At 39.4% G+C, this 16,572-nt stretch overlaps 1 protein-coding gene and 1 long non-coding RNA gene across 9 annotated transcripts in view; one reads left to right on the top strand and one right to left on the bottom strand.

Annotated features, from left to right (window-relative positions):
* Positions 1–394: 394 nt before the first annotated feature.
* On the top strand, positions 395–7,879 carry LOC124252720. Its single transcript, XR_006892010.1, has 7 exons — positions 395–538; positions 1,276–1,365; positions 2,012–2,073; positions 2,821–2,904; positions 3,977–4,059; positions 6,949–6,986; positions 7,792–7,879. It is a non-coding gene; the product is annotated as an uncharacterized LOC124252720 (long non-coding RNA).
* Positions 7,880–9,983: 2,104 nt separating this feature from the next.
* The window catches only part of LOC124252713 (protein mono-ADP-ribosyltransferase PARP15-like), a 52,661-nt gene continuing 46,072 nt past the window's right edge, over positions 9,984–16,572 (bottom strand). For all 8 annotated transcript variants that reach the window (XM_046686367.1, XM_046686364.1, XM_046686366.1 and 5 more), the window contains 9 exons: positions 16,350–16,398; positions 15,886–15,935; positions 15,076–15,312; positions 14,383–14,589; positions 13,254–13,365; positions 13,079–13,131; positions 12,449–12,679; positions 11,562–11,783; positions 9,984–10,258 (listed from right to left, as the gene is read on the bottom strand). In XM_046686367.1, the coding sequence (XP_046542323.1) occupies positions 10,223–10,258; positions 11,562–11,783; positions 12,449–12,679; positions 13,079–13,131; positions 13,254–13,365; positions 14,383–14,589; positions 15,076–15,312; positions 15,886–15,935; positions 16,350–16,398 (1,197 nt within the window). In that variant the 3' untranslated portion in view covers positions 9,984–10,222. The remainder of the gene's footprint in view (positions 10,259–11,561; positions 11,784–12,448; positions 12,680–13,078; positions 13,132–13,253; positions 13,366–14,382; positions 14,590–15,075; positions 15,313–15,885; positions 15,936–16,349; positions 16,399–16,572) is intronic.

The following is a 16,572-nucleotide window of genomic DNA, read 5'->3' as shown; positions in this document are numbered from 1 at the left end:
TACACTTGGATTCGAACCCGCTAGTATTTCAAAGGGTGACAACTCTGCACATTGAAGTGTGATGACGTAGGCATCTGGGTGTCTGTGCTTCTTATAGGTGGGACTCGTTAAGATCCAGGTTAGAATCGATCTTCAGTAACCCGTGCTTGTCGTAAGAGGTGACTACCGGGATCGGAAGGTCAGGCTCGCTGACTTGGTTGACACATGTCATCATATCCCAGTTGCGTACATCGATGGTCATGCTATTGATCAGTGTGCTGTCTGGTCCAGACTCGATTATTTACAAACTGACGCAATATAGCTGGAATATTGCTGGGTGTGGCGCTAAACAACACACCAACCAATCAATTCTATATGTAGACATGTGTATACGTGGCAAGTACTATTTGTTAAAACCTTAATGATTCTGTTTAAGGCAATGGAGAAACTTGTGGAGAAGGGACTGGTTCGCAGTATCGGAATTAGCAATTTTAATATCAGCCAGGTCGAGCGACTATTGAACATGGAAGGACTGAAAATCAAACCTTCAAACCACCAAGTAAGTTAGTACTGAATAGTAGTCTGAACCTTAATGTATACCACCTTTTTCATATACAATTAATCACATATAGGAAATGTATCAGCATATATTTATACTGATGAAAGTAATTTGAATGAAGACCAAATGAAGCTTGGTGTGACGGAAGAATAAAAACAAATTCTGGTTCCAAGGCTGTGAGATCGAGAAAAGAAATTATTTCAACACCACAATGTATTGTATGCATCGATCTAACGGTTGACTATGTCCAGGTTGAGATTCCAGTTTAGACTAGGTTGCATGTAGCTACGAATACGGTACACGTCGATCTAGGGGATCGGGTGGTCAGGTTCGGTGACTAGCAATTGGTTCATTGATGGAATATTCAGGGGCGGATCCAGGCTTTTGGAGAAGGTGTGTGTGTGTGTGTGTGTGTGTGTGTGTGTGTGTGTGTGTGTGTGCGTGCGTGCGTGCGTGGGGGGGTGAAATTGTTTAGTGCCATATTGACAAACAAATAAACATCATCATCATAGTATCACAGATGTGACATTGATAAGTTTCATTGAATCAGATAATGGTTCCCAGACCAAGTATCATTTATTAATTAGCATGTAGGATCGCACGTCGAGAGCCTTGTCATCTAGAAAAAAAATGTTTATAATATGTCTTAGGCTTAGCTTCTGTTTCATTAATGTGTCTACTTCACGAGCACATATATGTATAGGGTCGTATATTCATTTCCTTGGTTCACATTTCAGATTGAGATTCACCCTATGTTTAACAACAACGACCTCATTAAATACAGTCACTGCGTTCTGCCCCCTAGGGGGTATGTCGGGGAATAGCGGGTAAGTCTGAGGTCCCAATGATCTTATCGGACCCGTGAATATCCGGGTAAGAACTGATCTTCAGCAAACCATGCTTGTCGTAAGAGGCGACTAACGGGATCGGGTGGTCAGGCTCACTGACTTAGTTGACAATTGCCACCCTTTGGAGGAGATCGATGCGCATGCTGTTGATCACTGGATTGGCACGTCCAGACTCACTTATTTGCAGACCGCCGCCATATAGCTGAGCAAACAAAAAAGCAAATGTCAGCATCTCATCATCTCTTATATCGCAGCCTTTGCCGTTATTTGATTTTCAGTGTTTTCTACCACGATTCAATTTCTTTGAAAAACAAATTGTGTACTGAATTCCTTTTTGTTTCAATGTATATATTTTTATCATCAAAATATCTTAAACGCTTCTTATACTTCAGTTTAGCAAAACACCTTTTTCTGAATATTTGTTTCCTATAAACCGTAATAATTAAAATAATGAAATATAACATGAGTATGATAGAAATAGAATTAAATGACAGTTCACAGGTTCCTAATGAGCCTACATGTATATACTGTTTAAAAGTCACATCTGACGTGCGTGCGTTCGTGCGGGCGGGCGGGCGTGCGTGTGTGATGATCCACCAGTGTACTTCCATTGTGTTTCCTTCAGCATTGTCAACAACCCTACACTTGGAAGCGGTGGGCAAAAAGTATGGAAAGTCTGCTGCTCAGGTACTGAACTGGATATTTTTACGAGGATCAAATATAGAAACCTTAAATCATACGCTTCTGATGAGACGTTGTTGTCATTCCATTTGACTCATAGGCGTGTCAGATTCGCTACAAGTGTTGCCGTTGGTCTGCCAGAATTACACTTGCACTGCCTTTCACTACTTCACACATTAAGCTGAGAAGCCCCATCACCACCGAAATACAGTTTTATTGGGTGTCCATCCCACGATATCTTGATACATCCGCTAAATCCTAAACCCTAGATCCATTCCTACCGTCGAAAATTAACCTTGATTTTTAGTCATATTTTCAGTGTTGTATTTCTCTGAAATTCAATTATAATCAATGGAGCATGTTCTTAATGTTGCCATCTCGACAAATATAAATAATATGTTTTAACAAACTGTTGTTTTATACCCCTAAACGTTTTGGTTTTGGTGGAGAACCGCAAATATTTTGTGGCTCTTCAGAAAAGTAGAGAGACAGGAAAAACAATGTAAGCGGTGACAAGAAATAGCCTCAGGCATCAGTCCAGGATTCAACAGCTTTGGGACATAGAACTAAAGCGCATCTCCTTGCAAATACCTGGTATCATCACTAGTTGGTAGTAATTCATGAATACATGTTTCTGAATACGTTGAAATCGAACACTAGACAAATATTGTCTTTTTAAGACTGTGATTCTTTGTGGCCCTTTCATATCATTTTCATGACCATGCCATCCGAATGTTCTACATCTTCCCCCAGGTAGCCTTGAGATGGGGGATGCAGAGAGGATACGCTGTTTTAACGAAGAGTATGAGAGAAGAGAGGATAAAGCATAACTTCCAGGTACGATGAGTCGCTGTAGGAGTTGCCTCCCTTACATGTACTTGGATCCTACTACCGTGGGTTCGAATGATTACATTCCACCGAAGTGGTAGCTCATATCGGATATATTTCATACATGAACACCAAACATGTAACTGAAATAATTGATGTGATGCCCTTTTTACTCCAATAATGCTTTCGCTCCTGTTTCGAATAGCTGCAAGATTACTGATGCGACGTTGAGTAAAGACCTCACTATTCCTGAACTACATAACCTATGACTTGTGTGAGTGGCATTTTAAAAGTTGAGACGTACAATATAGAACAAGTTTTTATGGATAACAACTTCTTTATTTCGTAAGTGCGACGTTTCGATACAGATTCTTGCTTGACAACGGTACAAGAATCTGTATCGAAACGTCGCACTCACGAAATAAAGAAGTTGTTATCCATAAAAACTTGTTCTATATTGTACATAACCTATGTACTGTGTCCCCGCCGAGATAATTGCAATAACATTGCCAAAGCGGCATACAGCCATACTCATGCTCATAATCCATAGCTGGAACATTGCAGAGCGCGGCGGGGCGGTGGGGTAGCCTAGTGGTTAAAGCGTTGGCTCGTCACGCCGAAGACCCGGGTTCGATTCCCCACATGGGCACAATGTGTTAAGCCCATTTCTGGTGTCCCCCGCCGTGATATTGCTGGAATATTGCTAAAAGCGGCGTAAAACTAAACTCAGTCAGTCAATGCAGAGTGCGGCGTTAAATAACAAAAAACTACAAAACACTATCCTCCGCCCCCCATTCCCTCACTCACTCCAGACCCGTGAAGATCCGGGTTAGAATTGATCTTCAATAACCCATGCTTGTCGTAAGAGGCGAATAACGGAATCGGGTTGTCAGGCTCGCTGACTAGGTTGACACATGCCATCGGTTCCCAACTGCGCAGATCGATGCTCATGCTGTTGATCACTGGATTGTCTGGTCCAGACTCGATTATTTACAGACCGCCGTCATATAGCTGGAATATTGCTGAGTGCGGCGTAAAACTCAACTCACTCACTCACTCCAATATTGTTTTTCTTAATCAGTTGTGGGACTTTGAGTTAAGTGACGAGGATATGGATGCTGTCAATTCTGTCAATAGTGACAACCGTCAAGTGGGACCTAACATGTAAGTTTTCTACAGTTATACTATTTGTGTTCAAGTGCTATTTTGGAGTATTTAGATACTTCCACACATTTATGCAACTGATCACATGACCATGCACTAAACTAAACTGGCGTACTGGCTCATGATTTCATTTATCACTCCAAATTTGGACAGTTGTGAAAACGTAAATGTTCAATATATAGTTTTTCATGCAGGGTTACAACTAACCGAATTATAAAAGCCGTACATGCAAATATCACCGTAGCCAGACTTAACTTTAACGTCATTCCAGTCCTGTTGTGACGTTAGGCTGGAATGATATCACACAAGAAATGAAGTTGAGATAGATAGCAGATTGTTGAAGTCTTTTTATACTCTTAAAAAAGTAGGGGAACTGTATTTTACGATTGAACAAATGGGAGAGATATCGGGGTCAATCAATATTGATATGAATGTTTTTAAGAGTGCATCAATACTTGCACTTCCTTATGACCATAGTTGTTTGTTCAGTAGTCGATCTTGAAAGATGATTGGTGTGTGGCGTGAAATTTGTATGTGTACGATTTTCATTCAGTAGTGGGTGATTCCAACAAACACCAAACACTAGCATATTGTGTGATCAACAGATGCCAGATGGTTGTCAAAATTAATGGTCAACATAGAGAATACTACACGATTCGCAGGTAGAATATTGCGATACGTATCGTATCGTGACATAGTGTATCATCCCAGCCCTATCTAAGACTCATGAAGTTGTATTGAAATAGTTCACAATCAACAATTACTGCCGTGATATATAGAGAATACTACAAGAGGGCTCATTACATACGAATTATACGAAACGAGTGTCCTTCCTATGGTATCTGACCGAGCGAAAGCGAGGTCAGATAACATAGGAAGGTCACGAGTTTGTGTGGTATTTTATTTATTACCCACGTCTTACATGCATTAAATTGACAAAATAGCGTATTTTTGTTATGTTTTTGGTTTCAAACCGACACCGGTTTCATAAAGAGGTTGCCGAAGAGTTTGTACTGTAGTACAATATTTGCATGACGTCACGCTCTAATGACGTCACTGCCTTGGTAACCGACGTCACGATTCATGTCAGTTGTCATCGCCTCGTACAGCCTCCTACAGTAAACTGCTCCGTAGCACCTCGTTTCTGGGTTTCCAGTTGCTTCATTCGGCTAACATCACTGGTGGAAACATTGCGTTTATGTTTTTCGACGGATATAATGTCTCAGTTCGACTCACAATTAAACAGCGACACGGCAACGTTCGCAATGTTTACATTCCCACAATGCATTTAAGTTGCAGAATAAATGAATTCACGTGTTTGTTATGAATGAAAAAATAGTTACGTCAGAATGTGACCTAATTGAGAGGTCATCAGTTATCCAATCAAATCGTTAGAATCTCAGGTCAAGTCGTTACGACACAGGTCAACGTGATACGACACTCGTGTGACGTACAAGATCAGTATGCAACTACCCATACGTTGACCACGTGGGTAATAAAGTGATTTATCGACCTTCTTGAAAACCGTCAAAATCAAGAATGACGCTCCATGCACGTGTATGGGACTACTGCGTTGTGCACGTGCATTCCATGTGTTGTGGACCGCCTCCGTGGTGTAGTGGTTAGAGCATCCGCCCGGAGAGCGGAAGGTCGCGGGTTCGATCCCCGACCCCGTCATACCAAAAGACGTTAAAATATGGTACTTGTTGGTCCCTGCCTGGCGCTCGGCATTAATGGGTACAACAAGGACTGGTCGGCTCGGAGTCAGTATAATGTGTCTGAGTGGGGTATTCATGCTTCATTGCGGCATGGTATCTCAGTGGGCTAGCACTATAAAACCAGCTTAAGTCTGGGCTAGTACAAGCAGCCGCACATACACATACACACGCATGCACGTCGTCATATGAGCGAAATATTCTCAAGCACGACGTTAAACCCAATTTCACCTCACCTCACCTTGTGTTGTGTTTAGGGGTGGTGATCAGGAGAAATGGTGGTGCGTTTATAAGATGTCTGTCTTTGAAAAACATGTTAACGCTTATACTTCCTATCCAAATTGAAAATTCAAATTCCCCTACTTTTTCAGAGTAAACAAGGGGTTTTCAAAACATCTTCGATGATCAGTGTTGTAAAGGGGAGCTCGAAAGGATAAGAAATATTTGGAAATTACAAAGAGTTAATTGCACTAGTATATGAAATAAAAGAATTTTGACAACCGATTCCTAAAGTCAGTGCCATACACCTGCCTGTACATCAGTTATTACCTGTATACCTGGAGCGTAATGACGTAATAAGGATTGAAAGCGATGGTTGAAAATCTCTTTAGGGGAATATATTCTTTTATCTCTGGGATTCTGGGTTTGAATAGGCTTTGAATAGGCCCTAAGAAACTTGTACACCTACTGGATCAACAATTGGTTTATCTGGACCAGGCTCGATCATTTAAGGTCCTCAATGTGACATTCTAGGGACTGGAATATGATGTGTGCGGTGTAAACAAGCAACCGTGACATTCAAGGGACTAGAATATGATGTGTGCGGTGTAAACAAGCAACCGAAAGAACTACACGGAACCATATCTTGTTAAGCTATGTGAGGAAAGGTGCTGGATCTGTTTCCACTTCTCGTAAACTGCCAGTAAGAGAATTACAACTTCGAGTCAAACGCAAAAAGTTAGAAACTGGCACTTAATCCAAGATTAGATATACCGCTTTGCATTTTTATCTCGAATTCGACAAACGACCATATTCGCATGTATCTACGAAGTGTTCCGGGCCGGTGATTAGGTTCGAGATAACGGTACATTCGACATAAGGGGGTTCGACGTAACGACATTCGACTGAAATGAACATACAATGAACGTCTTTCATCCTTTATATTTATTTGCAGGTTCACGGGTCATCGTTTCTGTCCATTTTAGATGAGAGGTAAGGGGTTGTTAAGCTTTCTGGTCATTTCGAGACGTTTGTTATTAAAAAACAAACATCTGCATTACCATTGAATATTTGAAGGAATAGGAGACCAAACCAACATTTCTCATCAACGTGTTTGCCTCATGTTTTAATGTCTGAAAATGTTCATTTCTGTGAAGACAGTTGTCTTTTTAACTTGGTACATTGCTATCCTATGTGACAAACTTAATGGAGAATATCTGATCTGTGAGCATTTGTCACTGATAACGTTACATGTCTATCTTCAAACGTTCAGGAAAATGGTTATAAATGATTCAATGAAAGCAAATGTCATCTAATGTTCACTCTGAAATGAATGTGATCATGGAATTCTGGACTGTGTTGTAGTTTTAATGCGAAATTTGACAATAGGATATTAAGGAAAGAAGTAGGTATGTTCACCATTTGTGATCCACTCCACTGACGTTTTTCTGATGAAAATGAAAACAAACTCGTTCTCTTTTTACCCCAATGAAATGGAAATGAAGGAGACCGTCCGAATGTGTCATATAATCTGCATTTAGATCTGTACACAACTATCCACACGACATTCAATCATTCTGCAATTCATTCATGCTGCCATTCATTCATCCTGTCATTCTTTCATTCTGCCACTCATTCTTTCTGTCATTCATTCATTCTGCTGGACATTTATTCTGCCAGGACGCAATTCAACGCCAAGTCTCTGAGATGGTGGTCGTTTAAAATGTAGGACACACCAATAACAGCAATGTATGGGTCTGTGCACTTTATCTTTATTCATTTTCTCAATATATTTCAGGCATTCGAAGCGTACAACACTGCTACAACCAACAATGAATTTAAAGCAAGGTCCTCTTCCACACCACCCGTCATTATGATGCCGTCACAGTCGGGTATAGAAAACCAACAAGTCACATGAACTACAAGACTTCAAAAACGTGGAGAACAAACTCGTAGTCGACATCGTTCTGCTCAAAATGCACTGTCACAAGTACTTTGAATATGGAATCACTATACGTCAGAAATACCCACAGTGTGATTTAAAATCTTCACTCACTCACTCATTCACTAAGGAATAAACTGGGAACTTTATATTTGTCACCCATAACTGAAGCCTTCAAATCATCTATTTCAGTCAAATGTCTGTATTTTGTTTTGAAACCTTTGATTGAACAATTGCCTTTGAGCAATTTCTATCCTGGCGACAGAAGCTAGGAGCTCTGGCAAGCAACTAATGTCACTCACTCACTCACTCACTCATAACCCGGATTTCATGAGGCTGAAGCCAATCAATGTAACTATGAAGGAGTTTTAGCTTTCGGTGTAAATTCAACACATACTACATAAATTCAACACATACCACATAAATTCATCACATACTACATAAATTCAACACATACTACATAAATTCAACACATACTACAGAACATTTTACTCATAAGATTAATGACACGTCAATAATGATATTGATAATAATTCAGTTATATGCCTGTGACAACAGTAATATCGTTCCCATGCATGCGTATGTTGTTATTCTGTTAATTACATATGTCTTCGCGAACGTGAATTCAGTCCCATTGGTGTGTGACTTTAAAAAAATGTGACATTTCGTTGGAAGGACAACGCGTACAACAGAATATTATTTTATTATAAATACATAAACTGATGAAATGTGTATGATATCTATAACAAACTTCACTACGTGGGTTGCTCTTTTTATTTATGAGAACATTCCCTAACTTCATGTGTAACTGTACAATAAAAGAACATACACATGCGCTTCTAATGGAGCCAAATGGTACCAACATATAAGTATATGGTTTGTAATGTTTTGACATATTGCTTCAAACACATGATGCGTATCTCAAGTGTACAAATAGTAAGAATCTATAATTAGATAATAATAAAGGGTAATAATCACTTTAAAGAAAATTTGAATTTTTTCGGTAATGCATGTTATAATATACCCACATTACATTTTACCTAACGTTACCAAGAACACTTTGTGGCGACAAAACTAATCTTATAGATTATAGAAAATATATAGTATATAGAAACAACAATCTGGAAAAGAAAACAAATAACAACGGTGATGGTCTTTGCTAAGAAACACATCCAAGATGTATCGGTTTAAATAAATGTTCTTAATTGTAATACGGGGTGGGTGTGTGTGTGTGTGTGTGTGTGTGTGTGTGTGTGTGTGTGTGTGTGTGTGTGTGTGTGTGTGTGTGTGTGTGTGTGTGTGTGTGTGTAGCCTAGTGTTTAAAGCGTTCGCTCGTCACGCCCAAGACCCGGGTTCGAATCCCCTCATGGGTACATTGTGTGAGGCTCATTTCTGATGTCCCCCGCCGTGATATTGCTGGAATATTGCTAAAGGCGGCGTAAAACCAAACTCACTCACTCACTCTTATTTTTAATATGTTATTACCATATGACGTTGCCAAACAACCAACACGGAACATGTTTAATCTACTGTGTGTTACTATTGTTAATAAAGCTCACTATTAAAGTTGGTTTTAAGAAATGATATAATGCATAAGTGATATGAAAAGCGTGCACCGTTACCAGAAATAAAACATAAGGAGTTAGTTAGCTGACACTCCAAACATGATCAATAATTAACTTGTCCTCAATGACATTTAGAAACATAGCAATGTAAGCAATCTCAGTATGTAGAGATGGGGTTCTAAAGATGGCATCTAACTTGATACGCCACCTTTATGGTCGAAATGAAGTGAATGAGTAAGAATGGTTGGACGCCAGACATGTGTTTCGCCCATTAATTAAGGAATCCAAACTGAACTTTCGGTGTGACGAGCGAGCACTTTGACCACATGGCTACCCCACTTCAACATCTCACTTAGCATTTAATATGTCTTTCAAAAATATCATCATTCATAATGGTGCATAGTTCAAAGGCATCTATGAGATGGCTGACAACATTGGCATTATACAATTCTCACAAGAATTAATGTGTGGGAAAAAAAAAAATTCATATCGCAGTCGGAAACATTCTAGCTGTATCACGGCTGTCGGACACGGAACTTGGTCACTAATTGTTCAAAGCAAAAGGAAAGAGTCAGCCACTGGCTTAGTATGGTTCAGGCACGTATGCATGTACTGAAGATGTTCCTCGGTCTCTTCTGCTATTGACATGACTGAATCAGAACCATTTTTAACAACTCAGTCGTTATCCAAGTATGTAGTATGCCAGTGGTTATGTCTTCTCTTCAAGAACAGTCTGGCATGTTCATAGATTGAAGAACCTGAAAGAGAAAATACACCAGTAATAGTAATGGACATATAGATCCAGATGTCTTGCTGCCAGTTGGGTCACTGTTCGAAAATTAATTTAAAAAACAGGTTTAACTTTAAGAATTCATCTGGACGACTCGACAGTGACAACATTTAGCCAGAGCAACTGATCTTTAGTGTCATCAGCAAGTCACCATGTCACACAGGACATTCTATGGCCAAGTCAGACATCAAACATGTTTGACAACAGGGACCGGTTTCACAAAGCTATCTTAACGCTATGGCTGTCTATGTCTATGACTAAGTCTATGTTACAGTATAGGAGGAATGACAGCCGTAGCACAACGGTACCCTTCTGAAACGGGGACCAGATCCCTGTATCAAAGATTAACTAGAATACCTTATAAACCCATAGAGAGAGCTAAACAAATTCGAAAACAATTCATGACAAGATGATGATTGGAGACACCTGTCCCATAGATACTGAAATTGTCACCCAAAAAAAGCAATCCGTCAAAAGATTTTCATGTTAATTGTTCACATGTTTCAGATTAAATCAATTATTTCAAAAAACATCACCCATGATTATCCTCGACAAAATATACACTCTGTATCAAACTTTGCAAGGCACCTTTCCTATGAAAGAAGTACCCATTAAACAAATCTAAAAACAATCAATTAAATTAAAGCTATTGGTTCAACAACATTACCGCTGGAAGTTTCCCCGAATTTAAGAAATGTAAATTGTGATACTTCTTGATACATAAACAATGTCACACAAACACCCAGCACTGTAGCTCAAAAATAGATGTTGAATGTGATTCCCAAAATTGAAAATAATCCATTACAATGTTATTTTTTAACAAAAATGCCCATGGGTGTTTTAAGTTCTAAATATATCCTTGTAAAAACGTAGAAAACCTGAAGCAAACTTTTCACGGCACTTCTCCCTTAAACAAAGACGCTGAAAAACATTTCGAGCAATATTTTTCTTAGCTCAAATTTAAGAACTGATGTTATTCATTTGAAAAGTAACAAATCTTAATCAAAGTTTGTTTTGCCACTTTGTTTTACCAGCGCCTTGGACATGTACTAGGTGCGTGGATATGTGCGCTATATAAATATCCTATCCTAATCCTAAACAAAAAATGGTGGTAAACAATAATCCAACCAACAGATTTCTTTAGATGGGTGGATGGAATTCCTTGGTAGCACTTTATACTCCTCAAAAAGGTCGGGTGTATAAACATAAAAATCCACAACTGCTTTCATTTGAAAGAGAAAAGAAATACCAACTGTAGGATTTAAACTTACAAGTAAAGAGAGATGATCATTTGGATAAACAAGTATTCTGACTTCAGTCAATGTTGTACTTGGATAGGTGGCATCGTGAATTTCAACAGCCTGAAGAATCCACTGGGTTACTTTATCAGGTGGGTAGGAATGACCACTTGTCCCAAGCAGTGGAAAAGCTATGGTTCTTAGTTGAGACTCGTTTACTTTCTTCAAACACCTCAGAATCATTTCGATGAAGGACTGAAATAATTAAAGAATGAAACACTGTTAATGTCATCAATCATCCAAAATTAGAAAATACTAGACACGTGCAATAGCCGAGCAGCTAAAAGGACAGAGTGCAATATAACGAATTTACACACACGTGAATTTGCATAGATAAAACATAGGACAAGCAAAAAGTCAGTTTTACGGTTGTAGATGTTCATATATTTATGAAAATTAGAAGGTATTTCTTATTCATACCAACACTAAGTATTAAGGTATAAGCATAATGTATGAAATATGCTCTTGGTGAGTGTTGTTCTATAAATTAAACATGAACAGTGTGGACACCATCTTTGACCCATGCTGGTGTACCATGCTGGACACCATCTTTGGTCACAGTGGGTCATGGGTGTTGTAAAATTGTCTCTTGAAATTCAGCTAATCTCGTATCAATGACTATGTCACAGTCGCCCGAAAACGACTAAACATATTTTCTACCTTGTCGTAGACTAACGTTTAATTTAAAAAAAACTTAATTTTAACAGCAACAAACTATTTTTTTCTTCCATTTTTTTTTTCCTAAACCTAAGGAAAATCTAAACACTATTCATTTAGGGCTACTGTGTTACAGAAGGGGCGTATAAGCGAATGGGTGGAAGGGTGGAAGAACATGCTTAGGGACTATGAGGCAGACTAACCTCTCTGAGACGTTCCGTCTCCTCCCACGGCCACAGTGTTGTAAAGTAGATCTGTTTCCAGCATTTCCGACCTCCGGAGGTGAATGCTATTCGGCCTTCTGATAGTCCACTGGGATAGCTTTCCTCCAACTCCTGTTGTATTTCCGCCCCAGCCTCTGCAAGCACAGCCTTTGACAAGCCACCAATGTTGAGTTTAAGATCCCGTGGTGCACCACACACTATTACGTCCACCTGGAAGAAAATTAGTGTTCTCCTTTGTAGAAATCCACTAAAATCATGCATTGATCTCAGAACGTGACTTTGTCAATAAATATGTTTAGTACATGAGCAACATGGGGAATAATAAAAATATATAAAATATTAATATAAAACATATTATTCTTTCTATGGTGTTGTGAATGACCAGTCACCAGCAGCTAGAGATGTTCTGGAGAAGAATAAAAACTAAATCTGTTTGATGGACCACTGAACATATAGTGGAAGCATTTTCCTGTCCTATCGCCAAGTCACGGTTTTTGCAGTATTCCTACAAGTCGAGTATTGAAGCATTTGCTTGATACAGTTACCGCCTGGTGATGTACGAGAATGCCATGTAATTCCTCTTCCTTTGGAACCCTAGAGTCAACCCACCTCTTGTTTCGTGATGTCCCCAGCGCAAACGTTGACCATAGTTCTTGGCCTTTCTGCAAATTGAAGCATTTGGATAGAACTGTTACAATGCATTTCATTTATGACTTTGTTATCTGTTTGTGTTTTGCGAGTATTTGCCATATATTTTTATTGGTGGATATTTGTGTGTACTTGCCATATCCTTTTGTTGGTGCAGAAATCATTGATGCTGATGGCTTTGCTTCCAGAGGTGACTCCGGCTGTGGATACACCGGTTCTTGTTTTCTTTGGGGTTCCTCAGTAGAGTGCTGGCCAATAAAACCACATAGCATGATACAGAATAATTACAGTCTCAGTAGTGAGTGTGGTTTAACGCTGCTTTCAACGGTATATCGAGTTTTATTGAGCCTAACATGACAGAAAAGTACAAAATGATACAAGTCACAGGCGTTTACCCCTTCCTTCAGTGAAACCCAAGTGCCGGGGTATAGATTTGAGACAAACTTCGAAACATAATAAGGGCGAACCGGGATTCGAACCCACAATCATAGGATTCTGGAGTGTCCGAGGGAAACACCTCTGCGGTGCACCCAAAAATCCCAGTAAACAGTTGTGGACAGACTAAGTCTAAATATTTTATCAAGAAATGTCTGAAGGGTATCATTATTGTTATCAGAATGTTTTTCTGCATCACCCAGTCAGTTTCAGCCTTTTCCTGAGATGTCTACTGGTGAAGATCCGCGTGAAACTGATCTTCAACAATCCATGCAACAAAGAGGCTACAAACGGAATTGGGTGGTTAGACTAACTTGGTTGATACATGTCATCGTATCCCAAATGCACAGCATGATGGTCATAATGACCCTGGATTGTCTCGTTCAGACTCGATTATTCCCTTCAACTGGAATATTGGGTGCGAAGGGTGATATTCAGAACAGGCAAACCAGGACTGAAAGCATGAGATACGATCCACGTCTTTGGACAAAGATGACAGTAGCCATGTTACTGATCCTAACCAATGGTCCCCATCATCACCAACTCTTATGACGAGCATGTGTTACTGTGGACAGGATATGACGTAGCTACACAAAAGAGTAAGCATGGATTTAAGCGTTTTTCCCCTCAATGCCCGTGAATGCACTTCTTGTAGAAGCGATGTTGACTTCTTCAGCGGTGACATCTTTGTACAGGTAGCACTTGCTATAAGAAAGTATGTAAAACAATCTTGGAACTAAATCTAACTGGACATGAACCTCGTCCACGACCTGGATGGATCGTATATGTGTTGGATCTTTGACAATGATGAAAGAGATGGTCGTCCCTACCGTATTAGTGCTAAAACCATCTGGATGCACGAGTCGGGCTTCCTGTAGACATCTCCCCTTGAAGCCACTGCAAACATCGGTTATAATGTTAGTGACTCTCTGTATATCGTAGCGAAGGTTTCCTGTACCAAGAGGTGGGAAGCTGATAGTCTTGTGGCCATCAGAATCAGCTTGATGAAGAATCTGCTCAACAGCATCCCTGAGACACTATAAACAATGGAAAGCAATGAACTTTTATAACTGAAATTTACTTTTGATGCTCTTTTAGATATGGTATGGTCGGTTTTGCATGCTTAAGGGTTTCAGCTTGTTTCAAAATCATGGAAATAAAGATCATGAGTATGCAAATGCTTTGGTCAAAATGTTTGTCTGTGATGCATCAAATTAGGAAAAGTGCTCCAAAATTCCAGTACAATGTAGTTGCAAACATTAATTTCTATATTCAACAACGTTTTGGATACAAAAGAGCATCTTCTTTCTTGTCTGGATGCATTCAAAGAGTGCCTCACAACTAGCATGTCACGTTTTTCTGAAACATTCAAAGATTTGCTAAGAATCTACAAACTGTGAAACCCTTGAGCATGCCGTACGATGTCCTTTGAAATCAAACGTTTTCTATTTCAAGTTTGCGCGTCCCAGGATGATAACAACCAGGTCCATAGTGTTACTACTTTGTACATTTCTTTTTCATACCTGTTCTGTGTTGTGTTGGTCGGTTTCCCACGTGTCAGGTAGAAAAACATGATATATGTTTCGACAGGCCAGATTTCCACCTCCTGTTGTTGCTAATGCTCCCTCCTGTAAACCATTTGGATACTTCGCTCTGCACTCTTCCTGGATCGCTGGCCCTGCTGCTTCGAGGATGCACATTGAAATACCCCCTTCGTTCAGTTTCAGAAGCACGTTTGTTGAGTTGACGATTGCATCAGTCTGGAAAAGAACAAAACAGGCCAACTTACCTTTGATGGCAAAGGGGTCCTTACCACAGGTATATACTACTCAACCTTTGCTAAGGATATATTGCAGGACAGGCATCGTTACCTGACGTTTGTAATTAGCTACTTAAGGTCTAGCAACAGACGTTTGTTCATAAAAAGTTTTCACCCAATATTGTCTTTGTCTATTTCAACAGATGCACAAATTTTGGCTTATGATCTTGTGATCATTCTAAGTAAACTTTGAGTAGTATATATAGTTACATAGCACAGTCGACAAAAGGTCATAGGTCAGTATTAACACATATTATATTTGATTAGAGTATTTATACTTATTTAGAGTGTTTTTAGCAGAATGCCAGTATTTCAATATTCCAGCAATATCAAGACGAGGGTCACCAGAAATTGGCTTCACACATGTCCCTGTGTAAGGACGATAACCGGGATCTTCGGTGTGACCAGCGACCGCGTTAAGCAGTAGGTTACACGCAATGATATTTAAAAATACACATACAACAAAATGTTAAATAAATATCAGTCGTAGATATAAACTTTGAATAATGTGTACCTTTTCTTGTGTGATGTCGCCAGATACCAGTGTGACAACTGTCTTCATGGCTGATATGAAATTATAAACATCTTAAATTGTCACAGACAGATTTTAAATAATTGTTTAATTTTCGACATATTGTGTATTGCTTTAGCTTGTTTAATGTGCTCGCTACCATGAAACAATTTCTTTGGTGTGACATCTTCTGAGACCCGTGAAGATCCGGGTTAGAATTGGTTTACAAAACCAATGCTTGTTGTAAGGGGCGACTAACGGGATCGGGTGGTCAGGCTCGCTGAGTTGGTTGGCACTTGTCATTCGTATCCCAATTGCGTAGATCGATGCTCATGATGTTGATCACAGGATTGTCTGGTCCAGACTCGATTATTTACAGATTGCCGACACATAATTATTTCTTTCCTACTTCCATACTGAGACATTATCATATCGCGTTTTAGTGATGTTAGATGTTGGGTACTTACGATGTAGTGCCCTTTTCAACTCCTCCACTTCTCTGACCTTTTGTTCATACTAAAACAGTAAAGGAACGATCAATTTCACGTTTACTTTGATTTGAACAATATCGATTTCCCATCGAGATTGAACAGACAAAACATGCATGTAATGAAACACCTCTCACTTCAAGGACTATTAACAATGAGAGTAAACCGTACGTAAAATATTATATTTAGCTGACTGTACCCC

This window comes from Haliotis rubra, unplaced genomic scaffold (genome assembly GCF_003918875.1).
Source record: "Haliotis rubra isolate DU_JTF1 unplaced genomic scaffold, ASM391887v1 Scf522, whole genome shotgun sequence".
NCBI lineage: Eukaryota > Metazoa > Mollusca > Gastropoda > Lepetellida > Haliotidae > Haliotis > Haliotis rubra.
This window is presented reverse-complemented; position numbering and strand designations above follow the sequence as displayed.